The 16,604-nt window shown below is 42.4% G+C and overlaps 1 protein-coding gene across 2 annotated transcripts in view; it reads left to right on the forward strand.

Annotated features, from left to right (window-relative positions):
- CEP192 (centrosomal protein 192) overlaps window positions 1-16,604 on the forward strand; it is a 317,843-nt gene that overhangs the window by 240,052 nt on the left and 61,187 nt on the right. For both annotated transcript variants that reach the window (XM_089671050.1, XM_089671051.1), the window contains exons 35-36: window positions 4,800-4,912; window positions 11,654-11,763. In XM_089671050.1, coding sequence (XP_089527176.1) covers window positions 4,800-4,912; window positions 11,654-11,763 — 223 coding nt within the window. The remainder of the gene's footprint in view (window positions 1-4,799; window positions 4,913-11,653; window positions 11,764-16,604) is intronic.

Genomic DNA, 16,604 nt, shown 5'->3' on the forward strand with positions numbered 1-16,604 from the left:
CAAAAAGTGAACAAGTGTATAAAAAAACTTTTCTACGTGCATATACCAAAAATGTATATACATATAACATATATATAAATAAATAAAGTCCATGCAGGTGTAGTTTGTGAAAAAACGTGGTCTTCACTTCTAGTGCGCACACACACACAAATCCTCAAATGGCAGCAGTGCCTGCTCACCTCCCCGCACTGACCCTCAAGGGGCCAAAAGGCTACTTAATCTCCTCTATGGCCAATCTTTCTCCTTCGGTAGCTCAGCAGGGGATCACAGGGTCTCCACTTCTCCTCCACTGATCATATGTGCAGCACCACGGCAACAGCACATCAAACAGAGGTCAAGATGGCAGCTTCCTTGGCCTCCATAGATCCTCAGGAACACTCCTCCTGTGTCTGTGAATGGAATTTCCAGGATCCAAGATGGCTGACCGGCAACTTCCTGTTACTCAACACGTCTTGACGTCACTTGACGTCAAGACGTGTTGAGTAACAGGAAGTTGCCGGTCAGCCATCTTGGATCCTGGAAATTCCATTCACAGACACAGGAGGAGTGTTCCTGAGGATCTATGGAGGCCAAGGAAGCTGCCATCTTGACCTCTGTTTGATGTGCTGTTGCCGTGGTGCTGCACACATGATCAGTGGAGGAGAAGTGGAGACCCTGTGATCCCCTGCTGAGCTACCGAAGGAGAAAGATTGGCCATATAGGAGATTAAGTAGCCTTTTGGCCCCTTGAGGGTCAGTGCGGGGAGGTGAGCAGGCACTGCTGCCATTTGAGGATTTGTGTGTGTGTGCGCACTAGAAGTGAAGACCACGTTTTTTCACAAGCTACACCTGCATGGACTTTATTTATTTATATATATGTTATATGTATATACATTTTTGGTATATGCACGTAGAAAAGTTTTTTATACACTTGTTCACTTTTTGAGTTTGTGATCATTTGTTCACTTAATGAGCACCTTTTTATTTATTTATATTCTTCTGTGAATGAGAAGAAGTTTTTATCGGAGGTATTAGATTATTCATCACTGGTGTGTTTATATTTATTTATATATCTATTTAGCATTTCTCACTGATATATTAAGTATTCAGTTTTGTTTCCAGTTATATACACCATTGGTTGGCATGTTCCAGTGATTTACAAGGAATTATTACACTATAGCACTTATATTCACTGACGGCACCTAATATATGTATTTATTTATTTATTTAATTTAGCGCTTCACTGTTTAAGATATATATAGTTCCTGCAAGGCAACGCTTCGGAGTCTCACAGGACACCTTTATCAGGCATGTGATGACATGTGGCGTCTAACTAGTTGGATGCAGAACTACTCTATCCCTAACCTCATAGTCTCCTGCAGCACATCCCACCTCCTCAGATAGTGCTGGCTGCTAAGTTGGCACATGAGAACGAATAGGTATCTCATTTCATTACGGTGGCCCAAGAAACCCTGAAGATGGAGGATTCCCAGACCATGACTACAGACTCAAGTCCCTTATGGGACTCACAAGAAGAAGAGATCATCTAAAGTTTTTCCGTTTAATCTTTTTTTGATTATTTCATCTACAAACCCTGGGCATGCCCGGCCAAGCCATTTTTACTTCTCTTGAAGTTACCTGTCTGCTAGCCCTTTAAGAAAGCAAGTGGGGTACTCTCCTGTGATGGACCCACTCATTCCCCACCTTAACTAGGCTACCATTATTTCTTCTGAGGAAGCCCCTTTTCAGGATCCCTTGGCCAAGAAGTTGGAGAGCACGGCTTGCTCACTTTATGCAGCTTCTGGGGTTCTGATCCATCTCAGTCTTGGCCTCTGCAAAGTTTTCCCCAACCCTGACCGAGTGGGCCGAGTTACTACACCAAGGGTTGGCTACTGAGTGGGTCTCACCAACTTATGTTGACTTAGGGGATCAGTTAGTACAGGGGCTCCAGTACTTGTGTAATGCAACCGTAAGATGGTCTTTCACATGACCACCTCTGCAGTAGTCTTACGGAGTCTCCTCTGGCTTAACTAGACTAACTAGATGGCTAACTAGACTAAGAAGGTGCTTAAAGAAATGCCATTCACAGGTGACCACCTTTTCAGCACGTCTGGCATAATCAAGAATATCACAGGGGGACAGGAGCACTTTCTTTTCTCACGCTTGGAAGCCTAAGGACTCTCGTTGCAATGCGGAACTATCCTTTTCTGCTGAAAAAATTTTTTTTATGACCAGGGCTCCTACTGTAAGGTCAAAGCCACCAGGCCCTCCACCGCCATCAAAAATTCTTGGCAATCCAAGAACCCCAAACCAGCTGAGGAGTCCACTTTCGCATGCGGGTGTGCCAACACCTCAAGATGGGGGAACGTTGTCTTTTGTTTGTGGATCCCTGGCTCACTCACATTTCGGACAGAAGTGTTTATGAGCATTAAAACCAACTTTCTTTTTTCTAATTTGACTAATAAATGTGTTAAAACCTGTACAGTTTGTGTTCATTTTATACTTTATTAAAATAACATAAAACAGTATCCTCAGTCTCTATACAAAAATTATCTAGCTGTGAAAACTGTTGATTTTTGCTTCCATAAACTGCAGAATATTGCTAGTGTCCCATAAGCGCCAGTGCAAACCGTGAAAAAGGTGAAGAACTAGCTTCTCACATAAGAATTATCAAAGTGCCACTCCATATGTCCCACCATGTGCTGCACTCACAAGATATTGCAATGACGTAAATTAATAAAAAGTTCTATGGATCCTTTTTATGCCTTTTTGTTGGCGGTTTGGACCTGAAAGAAGGGGAGAATTGGGAAAGTGGACCAGAGGTGCCTGAGGAGATGGTGTTTTGGAAGTACTCAGCACAATGAGACCTTATTCATTTAAGGGGTCGTGGTATCTGGTGAGTGTGTTACATGATGGGGCATGTGAAGTGGCACTGTGATAACTCACTTATGAGAGAAGCTGGTTCTTCACGTTTGCACTGGAGCTTATGGGGCACAAGAGCAACATTCTGCAGAGTTTTTGGAAGTAACAATCTGCAGTTTTCACAACTGGACAAGGGTCTGTCCCCTGCTGCTGGTTTTTAACTATGCTTATGGCTTGCATGTTTACTTCCAGCTCTTTCACCTATGCTGCCCTTTTTGGTGTTGCATAAGGACAAAGTGGTTCTTTGCCCTAGGCTGTATTTTCTACTTATGGTCGTGTTGGCTTTTCACCTTAATGAGGATATAGTCTTACCTTCCTTGTGTCCACATCCCACTCATCCAAGAGAATCATCTCTCCATTGCCAGGGTATGGTCAGGGCTGTTAGTCTATCTCTCTGCCACAGCATCTGTTCGGATGTCTGATGCTTTGTTCATCATTCCGGAGGGTCCTAGACAAGTTCAGTTTGCCTCGTCTTCCACCTTATCCAGATGGATTTGTGAAATGGCAATCCAGGCCTACACTCTTCCAGGACGCAAGGTTCTGTTTCCAGTTACTGTGCTACCAGGGTGCTTAGCGTGTTATGGACTTTTAATCACTCTGCTTCTGATTGTTCAGGTTTGCAAGACAGTAAACAGGTGAACTGATGACCAAGTAACCAAGTTTTTCAAGGTTGATGTAGCTACCTTGGCTGATGCCATCTTTGGCTGGAAAATCTTGCAGGTGGAGTTCCACCTATAATAAGTTCCTGGTTTTGTTGTGGGCCCTACTCTTTAGTCTGTCTTTTTGGCATTATTTTGGAACATCCCATCTGTGAAGAGGTGAAGCTGTGTTCTTCAATCAACAATTTTTGACTGTCTCTGTATTATTGTCCTGGTACTGCTGGCTACTAACTGAATCCTGTACTGCCGATGGAGGGTTTGGCCACCACCAGAGGAACACTCCTTAAGTGTGTTTTTAGCTTAAGTTTCACCTAGCGTCCTGCTCCTGAATGTGGTGGCATCACACCATCTGTGAAGAATTGAAGCTATGTCCTTCAGTGAACTCTGAAAAGGATTGTACAGTACAAAAGTCCAATTTTTGTCAGGTAAATATGAAATATTGATATTTACTGTATGTAGCATTCAGCCAAAAGGTGAAGGAGGTGTTTCCAATAAGCATAATTTTCACGTCAGCTGAAAGAGGCCCATTCAGGGGCGAACTGACCATTTGGAAACTCGGGCACTGCCGAGGGCCTGGGGTCAGTAGGGGGCCCCATGAGATGCCCCTGGTACCTTTTTCATAGGCTTTTTTGAGTTTGGGCAAGAACACAGGGACCCCATGATCCCCTATTGCCCGGGGGGGCCAATGAGTTGTCAGTCCACCCCTGGGTCCATTGTTTATTGAACTGGAATGAGTCCACACAGCAGTGACTTGTACCCTTAACACAGGGCTCAGTATGAGATTGTATCCAAAAGTATCTGTAAATCATCCTTTGTTGTGTTGCCTTTTTAGCCAGCCCTTATTGTGTTCGAAAACCTTTATCCTATATTAAATACTAAAAAAAGGATTTATTTTGCAACTTTTTTCCAGATGTTTTTTCTTCAGCCATACCTTTCCATATGTGTTCAGTTTGCAATAATGTGGAAGGAAAAAATCTTTGACATTTTGTCAATTTACATTTTTGTAAAATAGAGGAAAAAAATCCTTTTTAGACATTGTTAAAAAAAATGGTGGAGAAATAGACCAGGTCAAATAATTTGACAGCGAACAGGGGAGATGCTGGTAATAGCTTTTATAAATTACTCAAAGAAAACATCTGTGGAAAAAGTTGTTTTGTAGCTTTATACAATTTCTGATGAAGCTTGTCTGTATTTTTCTATAATCACTTTGTGTTTTTTATTTGTATTTTGCTTTAAATAGATAGTTACAATATCCTACAATGCAAGAAATCAAGAGCCGTATTATCAGTTGAACAAATTATGTACAGTGTGTTTTTTCTATGGTGATGAGGTATCCCGACAGCAGTTTCGCAGGTATGTTTAGCTCTGTTCAATTTACCAGGAATTAAGTCAGATATAATTCATCTTTTAATACTCTGATCATATCTTTTTTTAAAATATTAACCATCTAGAGGTTTAAAACAAACAAAAAGAAATGCCTGTACAAATCAGCATGGTTTGATCCTAGCTTGTAAAAGCTGAAGAGAATCCGTTCCATCCAGTATTCACAAAGCCATTAAATTCAAGTGAAGCCACTACCGCACTGTTCAGCTCCATTCTTCTGCTTGACCCAGCCAATCCCGCCCCCTCCACAGCCCAGTGTTCCAGTGAGCGCTGGAGAGACAGAGCAGAGAACCTGTTACTGACAGTCACCAGCTCTCTGCTCACCGTTCACTGAGAACTGAGTGATCAGCGGTCTTTGATCGCTCAGGTCTCAGTCAGAGCCAGCAGGGGAGAGACGCTGCATCGGACCAATGCTGCACCCACATAGGTAACTATGAATTCTAAATAAGAAAAAGAACCTAAACTTCTCAGGTGTAAGCTGTATTTAAGTAAATGTGCTGTGTAGTTCGGATAACGCAGTCAGTAGTTGCACTTACTAGAATGTACCTTTTTTAACCTTTTAAGTACCATATTAAGGCCTCAAGTTGCACTCTAAACGATTAACCTAAAAATCCCCCTGCTCCAACAGCCATATTTGCTGTCCCATTGCCTGTAATGGTGGGATAAGTGTATGGGAATGTGGGTATTCTATAATAAAGCACTTAAAAAAAATTGTTTTGAAATGTACAAAACTATGGAATAAAGACAGGTGATATTTTTTTTTAAATGCTTACATTGAATTGTTTGCACCCCTGCATAATGGCCACTTTGTTTACATATTCTGGGCTGTTGAGGGAAATCATGTGAACACTTCCAATGGTTAGAATTTAGTACTGGCCAAATGCTGCAACTTTTTGAAAGCCTTCTGAACTTTAAGAAGCCTGCTTAAATATCCATCCCCCCCTTGACACTGGCATTTTAGTCCTTACTTCAGGCCCTGGTCATAGTGGACACACTTACAAATGAAATACACAAACAAACTTGAGAGGGGTGTGAATTAAATTTAAAAGACAAAGAAAAAAATAACACAGCTAATGTTCGACCCACGTACCAGATTCATCATGTGGAAATTTTACACAAATGCAAACAGTAACTAACCGTTATAGCTTATCGACTCTTATTTCACTTATTTCGCTAACGTCTGCAATATCTGGTCTTAGAGCAATGGCCTCTTTAAATGCAAACATCTCTTGTGAATATGGCAACCAGTGTGGCAAATCGCTCGCTAATGCCCTCAGATCTCAAGGTGCCCAATTGTTTGCTCTGTATATTCTGAAAACAGATGGCTCAAAATTTGTAATGGTACAATATATTGCCACCACATTCAGCAAATTTAGTGGTAAACTATATACAATTTAACTTCGAAAACCATTGTTGAACCTAGTTAGACTCCCATAGTACCACAATCAAGACTTAACACAGGCTGGTCTCCCTTTCAGATGGTTCAAGATACAGGCAGAGCTCTGGGACCAGATGGCTTCACCATTTTTATATTATAAATCATTTCAAACATTCAACCCCATTTTACAACAGCCTTCAAATGTTTTCTCAAGGCTCCTCTTTACAACCAGAGACTGTAGCTGTCTTTCCTAAAGAAGGTAAAGATCTACTACAGTGCTAAAGGTTTAGGCCCATATCACTCCTTAATGTCTACCTAAAGCTTTTTGTTAAAATTTTGATCACCCTTATAATTCCCCATATTTCTAAGATAATCCATCGTGATCAACTAAAATTTATACCCTCCCATGAAGCCTGAGATGGTACAACATGAGCAATAATCCGATTTTTACTTGACTGTGTTAAACCCAAGACAAGCCTTTATTTTATCAACAGATGCCAAAAAAGCGTTCGACAGGTTCGATTGAAAGTTCATCCAACATACTTTGGAGTTTATAGGCCTTGACCCGCATATGCCATCCTGGGAGGGAGCTCTTTACTCATGCCCTTCTGCTTATGCCAAAATGAATGTGATTTTGTCCCCGTCATTTACTGTAGCCTCCATATTAGTACCCAGCAGGTTTGTCCCTTATTGCCACTTAATTTCATACTGACCCTGGAATCTTTGCTAAGATCCATCAGGGTCAGCAGGGACATCACGGGGGTTGTGGTGGGTCAAAACCAACATAACCTTTAAGCATACGATGATGAACTGCTTTAATTTTTGGAACAATGTGGACATTTGTTTCAAACTTAATGCGACAGTTTATTATATGGAGATCAAATTTCCATATTATCTAAAGTCGTAGGCACTAAATCTAACCCTCGCCAAATCAATACTTCAAAAACTCCTGTCCAATTTTCCAATTAGATGGGCAAAAAAACATTGATATCTGGGTATTCAATTACCAAATAACGTGTCACAACTTTACTCTTAATTCCATTCTGCTCCTCTCTTCATTTAGAAAGGACTTTTCCTCTTGGACATCTAAGCAGTTTTCTTGGATTGGCAGACACAATGTCATCAAACAGAACCTTTTCCTTATGCTGTTATATTAATTACAGACCATGCTGATTGCACTTGCCCTTGCTTTCTTTAAGTCTGTCCAGGCAAGCTAGAATATGTGCATACAGTCCTCTAAACCAGTGCACATCAGACATGCCATTTTCATGGTAAAAGCATTTTCTTGTACGTTCATTTGATGGGTACAGCTCTTCTGATTCTTGACCATCAGTTATAGCACCACCTACAGGAGTAGGACACTAGGCAGAAAAAGAACACAGCACCGCTTATGGACAGTCATAGCTGGTATAAAACTCCCTCTCTGCTATAGGCAAGCCAGTTTTTTCTGCCTAGTGTTTCAGGAGTAAGGACCTTTTTCCCTGCTGGGACCTGTGGTTCCATAGCCATTTTTCCTTTTTCACTTTTCTTGGGATTTTTTCCTTCAATGCAACAGCCGGGCTGGGTGACAGGCTGGATAAACTAGATCCAGTGGTCACCCCAGTCTGGCCAGCGAGTGTGTGCAGACCTTTAGATGAGTGCTGGGTCAGCTGTGACAATACCCCGTCCTGGACTGGGACAGCCAGCGAGTTAAACGTTTCACGGGAATACATATGACTGGGCGCTGGAGACTGTCTTTCTTACCCTGCCCAACACCCCAACTTCACTGGAGAGGAGGGATCTGTCTTGGGAGTGTTACCCAAAACCTCAGTGGATTAGTAAATAGATGCTCCCTCCTCTCTCCCCAGGCTTGCATGGGGTGCCCGTACTCCCTGAGCTGGATGGTCCTCCAGGGTCTGTCTCCCACCCCCTTTCCCCCTTATGGGGTGAATTGGTGTGGTGTTGAGTGCCTTGTTCCCCTGGCTCCCTCAGTTCTAAGTGCCATAAGGTGTTGCTGGTGGGACAGTGGGCTGCGTGTGCTGTTCCCTTCGCTTGTGGCTGGATCTCTCCCCTGGCTATATGGCAGCCCACTGGTACACAGCTGCATAGACCCCCCTTTCCTGGGTGACTTTGGGATCCCAGAGGCTAGGGGGGCCTACAGAGTGGGCATTGCCACCAGCACCTTTGGCTGTTTGCTGGGCTTGGATTACTGTGGTGGTAGGGATGCTGCTCACTCCCAGCCCTTCCTGGGGACTTTTGCCTTTTACATTTCTGAGCCCTCCCAGTAATTTGAGGCCACAGATCTGTGGCCTCCTGGATCAGGCTGTGGCACTAGCAAAAAGCTTTAGGCAAACATTAAGGAGTGATACGGGCCTGTGACTATAGCACCGTAGTCTGACACTGCTTTGTAACCTAACTGGCTTTCCTATAGCAGCTAGGACTGCCCATAGGCGGTGCTTTGTTTTTTTATTTGCCTAGTGTCTTACGTCTGTAGGTGGTGCTATAACTATACGGTCAACAATCAGAATAGCTGTGTCCATCAATTAAATCAGAGACAGGAATTGTTTGGTGAGTAACAAAATAATCCTATTTTATGGGGTCATGTAAAAACACAGCATAAGATAACATAACAGAACAAGTCAATCTCATAACGGATGATAAAAAAGGGAACAAAATCTAGGAAGGTACACTGCCTTGAGGAGTAGCAAAACCTGATGTATACGTCTATCATTTTGGATACATATGAAGTTATCAAGGTATAAAGGTCAAAGTTACATACATGGGCTGCTGGAAAATAGGCCACTACAGTGGCATAGCATTCAGGTGGCAGGGCCACTCTGTAGCCATTCCTAACTTGCAGAGTGGAACAGTTTAGGACACTTCAACACTCAAGCCTAGCTCTAAATGTACAAATATGGCATCCCTAAACACATGTATTGGGCTGTGCTAGCCATCGATCCAAAATGTTGTTGTATTTGGAGGGACATCCTCTGTATTACTTTTGTATGGCAGAGTGGAGTTCACTTCCACCAACCTTGATGGTCTTGGTGGTGTTATCGTGCAGTCACTGTTTGTGCACTAAAGAGTGTTTCATAAAAGAATATGGTCAAAAATGTATCTGCATCATTACCAGTGAGGAGGCCGAACAGGCATTGTTTGGGATGTAGGGACAGAGGAGAGCCCACATGGTCATGGTGAAACCATATAATTTGAATCCAGGTTTGAACCACAGAGCACAGAAGATGTCAGTAGTGGTAGAACATAAAAGGCATAATGGGCTATGGGAAGGTCTATAGCCAGAGACTGGAGTTAAGTACGCCCTGTGTAGAATATATATTCACATCAAGTGGTCAAACTCTGGTGGGGGATACCAGTTTTTTAATTGTATATAATCTCCTCCAAATCTGCATCCTCCACCATACCCAAATCCGACTTCCACTTAGTTTTAACTCTGTATATTAATTTGGTTGCAGAGGACAGAAGTAGTATATTGTATAGAGGGGGGAATCCGTACTTAAAATGACCTCCAAAAGTGATAGGGAAGATAGTGAGAAAAACAAATTTGGGAACTGAACTCACAAGGCATGGCAGAGTTTAAATAGCGAAGGAACATGTGATCGGAAAGGGAAAAATTCATTATGCAGAGCTAGAATCCGCCTGCAGTGGATAGAACCTGATGTAAATAGGATAGGATCCCATGGGATGTCCATAGGACTGGATCCTGCAAGGGATTGAGTTCTGGCACACGAATGTTATACCAGAGGGGGTATGGGAGTGGTAGGCGGGGTTACTCATCCCTGTACCCCTGCATCCCCCCAAGACATGCCATTTTATATAACTTTTAGGAGGAAATATATGGTGGCATATTTACCAAGGGTCATAGATTTGAACTGTCATATCTGTGTTTACAATCGGTCCTACTGCAACAAGTGTTCTTGTTCACTCCACTAAGTGTCCTCCCAAGCGGCCCAATACTTTAGTTTCCAACTTTATACAAACACCTGACTCCATAAAATTACCTGTCGTGTTTATTGCTGTCACAGGGGATGTTTATTTATTTTATTTTTTTTGGATTACTTTCATTGTTGTCACAAGGAATATAAACTGTCTAGTAAATGCCGTAAGGGCAAGCAGATGAATTGACAAGTTTTGGAGGAGACCTGCATGGCACCAGCGATCTGTTGCAAACAAAAATGTGCATTTATTACTTTTGGTTAAAAGGTGAACTTATCCTTTGAGATCTGTGGTGACAGGGTTTGTGTGTTTGTGTATAATATATAATTTATATTTATTATGTATGTATGTAACCAGCAGTTTAATTTTTTTTTGTGATGCTGTTAGGTTAATTCAGAATTAATTGACAGGTAAATTTGACCTGTAGTTGAAGTAGGTCATACATAGGTTAAAAGGTCAAGTGGTTTTGATTTCCATTAGTATACAGGAGCCAGGCGCTGTCTAGTTTTGTGATAAAAGTAATACACCTTATATGGAGGTGTGCCTTTTATAATTCATATGGTAAAAAATAAATAACCAGCCTGTGGCTTTAAGAAGCCAGGTTCCAAGATGGACGGCCCATCTCTTGAGACTTAATAAAGCGCATGTGCGTGAAACATGTTGTCCCGGCAACCGGCCTCTTCCTTCTAAAGCTGCGGCTCCCCCCCCCCCCCTTCGTGTCTCCACATTGTGGTGACGTCATCCAGGACGCTGGGACGTCGGGTACACGTGGTCCCTGCACTGACAGGTATTCTACTACACTGCTTCCCTCTGAGTGGATGGGCCGTCCATCTTGGAACCTGGCTTCTTAAAGCCACAGGCTGGTTATTTATTTTTTACCATATGAATTATTAAAGGCACACCTCCATATAAGGTGTATTCCTTTTATCACAAAACTACACAGCGCCTGGCTCCTGTTCATACTTCCCACAAACCGATGTGTTTTTACCATGACAGCAGTGAGTTTTTTTCCCCACCAATCGCAGTTGATATATACCATTCACTTATTTCCTTTGGGACACATCTGTGCGCTTTTATCCAGACCTTGATTTCCAATAGACATGTCGAAAAATGCAAAACCATCAGATGTAAACAAATTGACACAGGCCTTTACATTCCTCACAATTTTTCAATCTTTACACAAGAGGTTCTGTTTACCAATGCTTCGCTCATGGAACTTGTAATTGTCATGTGCTATCAGCTATTTTTTTTAGCAATAAAAATGGTGTTTCCAAAAAAAATCACAATTTCTTTTTGGGTATTGTATATGCAACAGTTTTTTTTTAATTCTCCTTGTACTAGGATATAGTGATAAATGAGTACATTTTTTTTTTTTTGTAATCTGTTTTAAATTCTTCCAGGGCAGTACTGTTCAAGCCAGAGATGGCCCAAAAAGTCATTGCAGAGTTTTCAAAGTTAAAAAATACAAGATTTGATGAAGAGTTCCCAGGTGAACAGCTAGTCTGTGAAGGTAAAATACAGTTATACTGTTAAGTTGCAAGCCGGTATTTTATTAAAGCATTGTTCTTGTCACAATCATGCATAAGTCATTTTACTTGGCTGGACAAGAGCCTTGATTGGAAATGAAGGTGTCGATGCCTGTTAGTTTAGGTGCTTTGTAGGCCCAGTCAGGTTTACCTCTACCTTTATTTGCAAAACCTAATTGGTCACAAAGTGTAGACTGAATTCAGCAGTCTGTAACTCACATTAGCTAGAGGCACGTCTACAGACTGTTTTAGGCAGAAGGCTTTGTGGCACTGGAGGTTTTACAAGTATTTGTAATTCCAAAAAAAAAAAGGGGAGAGCCAATGACTGATAAATGCACTTACCTTTTACCGTTTTCCTAAGTTAAAGATTACGGTTGAGCTATGTAGAAAAACAAAAATACCTAATTACCTCCTTGCTACACCATCATTCTGATGCTGTAGTTGTCCCCTGCCGGGTCTAAGCCCGAGAACTGAGCGATCACATGACTGTTGATCACTCAGTTCTCAGTCCACTCTTAGCAGGAAGTGGTGACTCCACTCTGCCCCTCCAGCGCTCCTTGTAGTGCCAGGGTGAGGAGGGAGCAGGAGCAGCTGGCTTCAGCTCACAGCCGTGCGCTGCCGATCAGGCATCTGGGTGGATCCCAACAATATGATTTGGACCCTTTTAGAGGCCAGAGCAGCTCCTGTGAAGCTGGCAACTGTTTCTGGGTTACAAGAGTGCACACCAGTGACACAAAAGAAAAGGCTCTGGCCATACTTCTATTTTAAAGCAGAATACAAAAGTTCCTTAAATATAAATTAAAGTAGGAGTGAAGGCAAACCTTTTTATCTTAATCGGTATAGTTCAGGGACACAGGATATTTAGTCATAGACCATGAGTTATATGGTGCTTCTTTCAGGTGATTAAACATTAGCAAAAGTTTTACTGGCAACAATCCAAACCCAACCCCCTGCCTCTAGTGCACCCTCATATAACCTGACCCTCTCCGTTGGACTCCATTTTTTTTCTGTGCTACATTCGATTGACACTTCTATCAAAATCCAACTGCTTATTACCTCAGGGCTCACTAGTAGTTTCTAGATTGGTTGCCCTCAGTGTACGTCTTGGTAGCTGTACCCAGACCGTGCATCAGTTGGACCAGCCTGTAATGTTTGCAATGGGCACTGGATCCTGCGTTCGGCACCCACCTCTTCACGTGGTGCAACAAGTGTAGTGGCCATAGGTTGCTATACATTTCCAGGACTGTGGTCCATTCCTATGGTACCCAGACCCTAAAGTCCCCTTTTGGGGTATGCCCTCAATGACAGGTGAAGTTTGGTGTCTTTTGGAAACATGGAATAAGGTAATAAAGGGTTTCCCACGTAATTGTGACCTTTCCCCATGGAGTGATTTTTTGTTTAGTGTGTTATCTCTAAATATTTCAAGTAAATTGGCGGAAGGTAAGCTATTTAGATTTATTTAAAAAAAAATTGTTTTGTTTTTTAATATACAACGTTGTTGCGTGCTTGTTACATAGTTACCAATGCCTTCCAATTGACACTCTTCCGACCTCCGTTTCTGCAGAGAATGCAAGAAGGACATTTGCTCTGCCCTCCCTGCTTCTCAAAAGACACAAAGGACATTGGTCAGCACCTAGGTTGAAGAAGCTTTCTTCCCAGACATGCAAATACCCTCTTGTTCTGCATTTGTTTTGTAGATACCCCATAGGGGATCCCCTCATTTTAGCAATGGTGGAGACAAAGTGCAGAGGAGCTGAGAAACTGCCTAACAGCATTTGGGCTATAGATGACACCAAGGAGAACCAGAAAAATGCTTAAGGTGATAGCTGCTCCCCCTGTGCCAGAGTAAGAACCCATATTGACAGCTCCCTTCCTCTAATTCTAGCTGCCTTTCAGGCAAGCAACAAACTGCCTATCTGACTAAGGCAGATTTTATTGCAACAATGTCTCATTTCTTTGGTAAACCCTCTCCCATTTTAGAGCCTTCAGTCTCCAGGGCGTTTTTCCTCTCCACCACCTGAACCCTATTCAGAAGTATGACCCAGATCCTCATAACATCTTTAGGGTGGGTGAGATGGATGCAGAAGAGGATCCTGCAGAGCCACAAATTAAAGCTTCATAGCATAGGCTCACTTAAATGTGTGTGCATCTGAATTTACTCTGAAGTCTAAACAAGTTCCAGTGGACACTAGACAGCTGAGGAAAAAAATCTCTGGAAATGTTAAGACCTTTCTTCTGCACACACAAGCTAACTGTGCCTTGCATACATGGCAAAATCCTGACAAGGTAGCTCTTCCTTCCAAACTCCCGCTGAATTACAGGATATCCTATGAAAAAGAAATTTATGAAATGTGATGTGGGGAATGATTAGCTCTAGTGGTAGATGCTTTTCAAAGTAAGTGTACGTCAGTCAGGAGCTCTATTTATGGGCCTGGTAGCACATGTTTAATAAAAAGGCAAAAAACAAAAGTCCAACATAAGCTTTCCCATACAGGGGTTCTTCTCCAGAAAAAAAATACAAATGAAAAATACCAGGCCACCTGACTTTCTGGTCAGCAGTACCTATGCTTGTTTTGGTCTCCAGGACCACTGGCTAAGCCTTGCACGCAGCCTTGGACTTCTTTAACACACACAGCTTCATGTCTTCCCAAGGCACTTTGAAATCTCCAAACTATGGAGCCCCATACGCAAATTCCAAAATCCGGAGAAAGCTGCAAACGCAGTTTTCTACAATCACATTTTTTGCTTCATAGTCCTGCACTCAGCACATGTACAAACTGTGTCCTTCTCCTGACCATTTCTACCAATATTTACCCAGTGACAGGACCTTGCACTGTTACAGAATAAATGGTCATTTCTGGTAGTGTTCTGTCCTCCCATATTCATTCTCAACATACATCGCACTGTTCCTGTTGAAGATGCTTCCTCTTTTAAGGATTCACTCAACTGGTGCTTTGAGACCTTATTAAAGCTCTACAACTGGCCTTTGCGGATGTGTCCATTTGTCAGACACTTTGAGGATCCTGTGCATCTGGAACGATTGCAGTTCATGCCCACTACTACTATTACATCCACTACCTCTTTTCGGTGAAAGGGATCCTTTTGATTATTCAAGGCATTTTCCCCTAAGTTTAACGTGCATCCATCCTTCCATCGCAAGCCTTGGATCCCAGTACCCTCAAAGCCTACCCAGAAGCCCTCTCCACAATGAAGGAGCATCCCCACTCTCTGTAGTAAGGGGGCTTCTGTTGGTCTTGGTGCCAGTCTGTATCCAAGATATCGTGGATCTCTGGGCCCAATTTGTTATTTCAAGGGGCTAAAAAATAAAATTTCTGTCCCTGCCCCTTCATCAATTCCTAATTTCTAATATGCCAGCTTCACCTCAGATATGCAGAATTGTTGGCTGCATTTAATTAACATTAGTTACGAGTGGTAATCTTACGTCTTGCAGAAGAAATTTTCAAAGGGTTTAATCAAACCTATTCAGTCCCAAAACCCAGCGGAGGCACTTGTTCCATTATGGACAAGTGATTGTAAATGTACTTTTTTTGAAATTTTTAATATCAAACTTGCACTTTTGTTCAGAATGGTGCTATCTCCTGTCCTGGCCAAGATAGGACTCAAGGCATCCATGTCACAGTATACCTAGATTACCCACTGCTGAAAGACTTCTCAGTCTTGTCTTCCAACATTCAAACATAAGATTCAGCATCTTCAAACTTTTGGATACCATTTAGTCTACCATTTAGCAATCCAACCATCTACAGTGCCTAGGCCAAAACGTTCCTTCCCCCAAGAGATTGTTTCTCCTAAGTTCCAGCTGTCAGACTCCGATTTAACCCGGCACCCCTCGAGTTCTAGACTCATGGTGGCCTCCTTTTGAGGTGGTTCCCTTTCCTCAGTTCCTCTCCAGACTTTTGCAGCTCAACATTATCACAGTTTAGGACAAACAGATATTTTAATCACCCATGGCTCCCATGATATGCCAAAATCTCTTTGGAATTGTGGATTTCCAAATCAGCAGTAGAATCCAAGAAATCATTCTATACTGCTCTGTGGTAACAATGAATGCCAACTGAGAGTGACTAGACTGACTTTCCTACATGGTCTCCCAATAAGTTTACAGTTGGACAAGAATACAGCTGTGGCCAGCATAAACCACCAAGGGGGAACTAGAAGTGAAGCAGCTGTGGAGGAGGCAAGTGTTGTACCAACACTCTCTTGGACATATACATACAGAAAGTGGGAAATTGGCAGGCAGATTTTGAGTAGGCAGTGCTTGGACTTTGTGATACTTTGTCAGAAGTGGGTAACACCAGAAGTGAACATCATGGCCTCCAGATTTAACAAGAAACTTTACAGGTCTGGGACCAGATCCAAATTACCTGGCCTTTATGGTGCATGCCCCATTGATTTATTGGATACCATCCAGTCTGGTTTATGCATTCTTTCTATTGAAGCTTCTCCCTTGGCTGCTCTGCAAGGTGGAGGAGAAATGGATTCTGGTGATCCTTATTGCCCCAAATTGGCCCAGGGGAACTTGGTACACAGACATACTCAAACTTCTGGCGTACAAGCCGGGCATTGGCCTATTCAGGATTAGCCAGGCCTACTGTCACAAAGCCCTCTGTTCACCCTGCTTCTCAGTTGCTGGCTTTAACGACATGGCTGTTAAATCTCAGGTCCTAAAAAATAGGGGCATTACTAATTCTGTCATTCCCACTGTATTCAAAGCAAGAGAATTTACTTTTAAGCTCTACCTTCACACTTGTGAGGTGCCTGTTTTTGCACCAGCCAAAATATGCCCCCGACACTCTGGTATATT

Source organism: Staurois parvus, unplaced genomic scaffold (genome assembly GCF_062004578.1).
Source record: "Staurois parvus isolate SC_StPar_1 unplaced genomic scaffold, SC_StPar_1.0 ptg000097l, whole genome shotgun sequence".
Classification (NCBI taxonomy): domain Eukaryota; kingdom Metazoa; phylum Chordata; class Amphibia; order Anura; family Ranidae; genus Staurois; species Staurois parvus.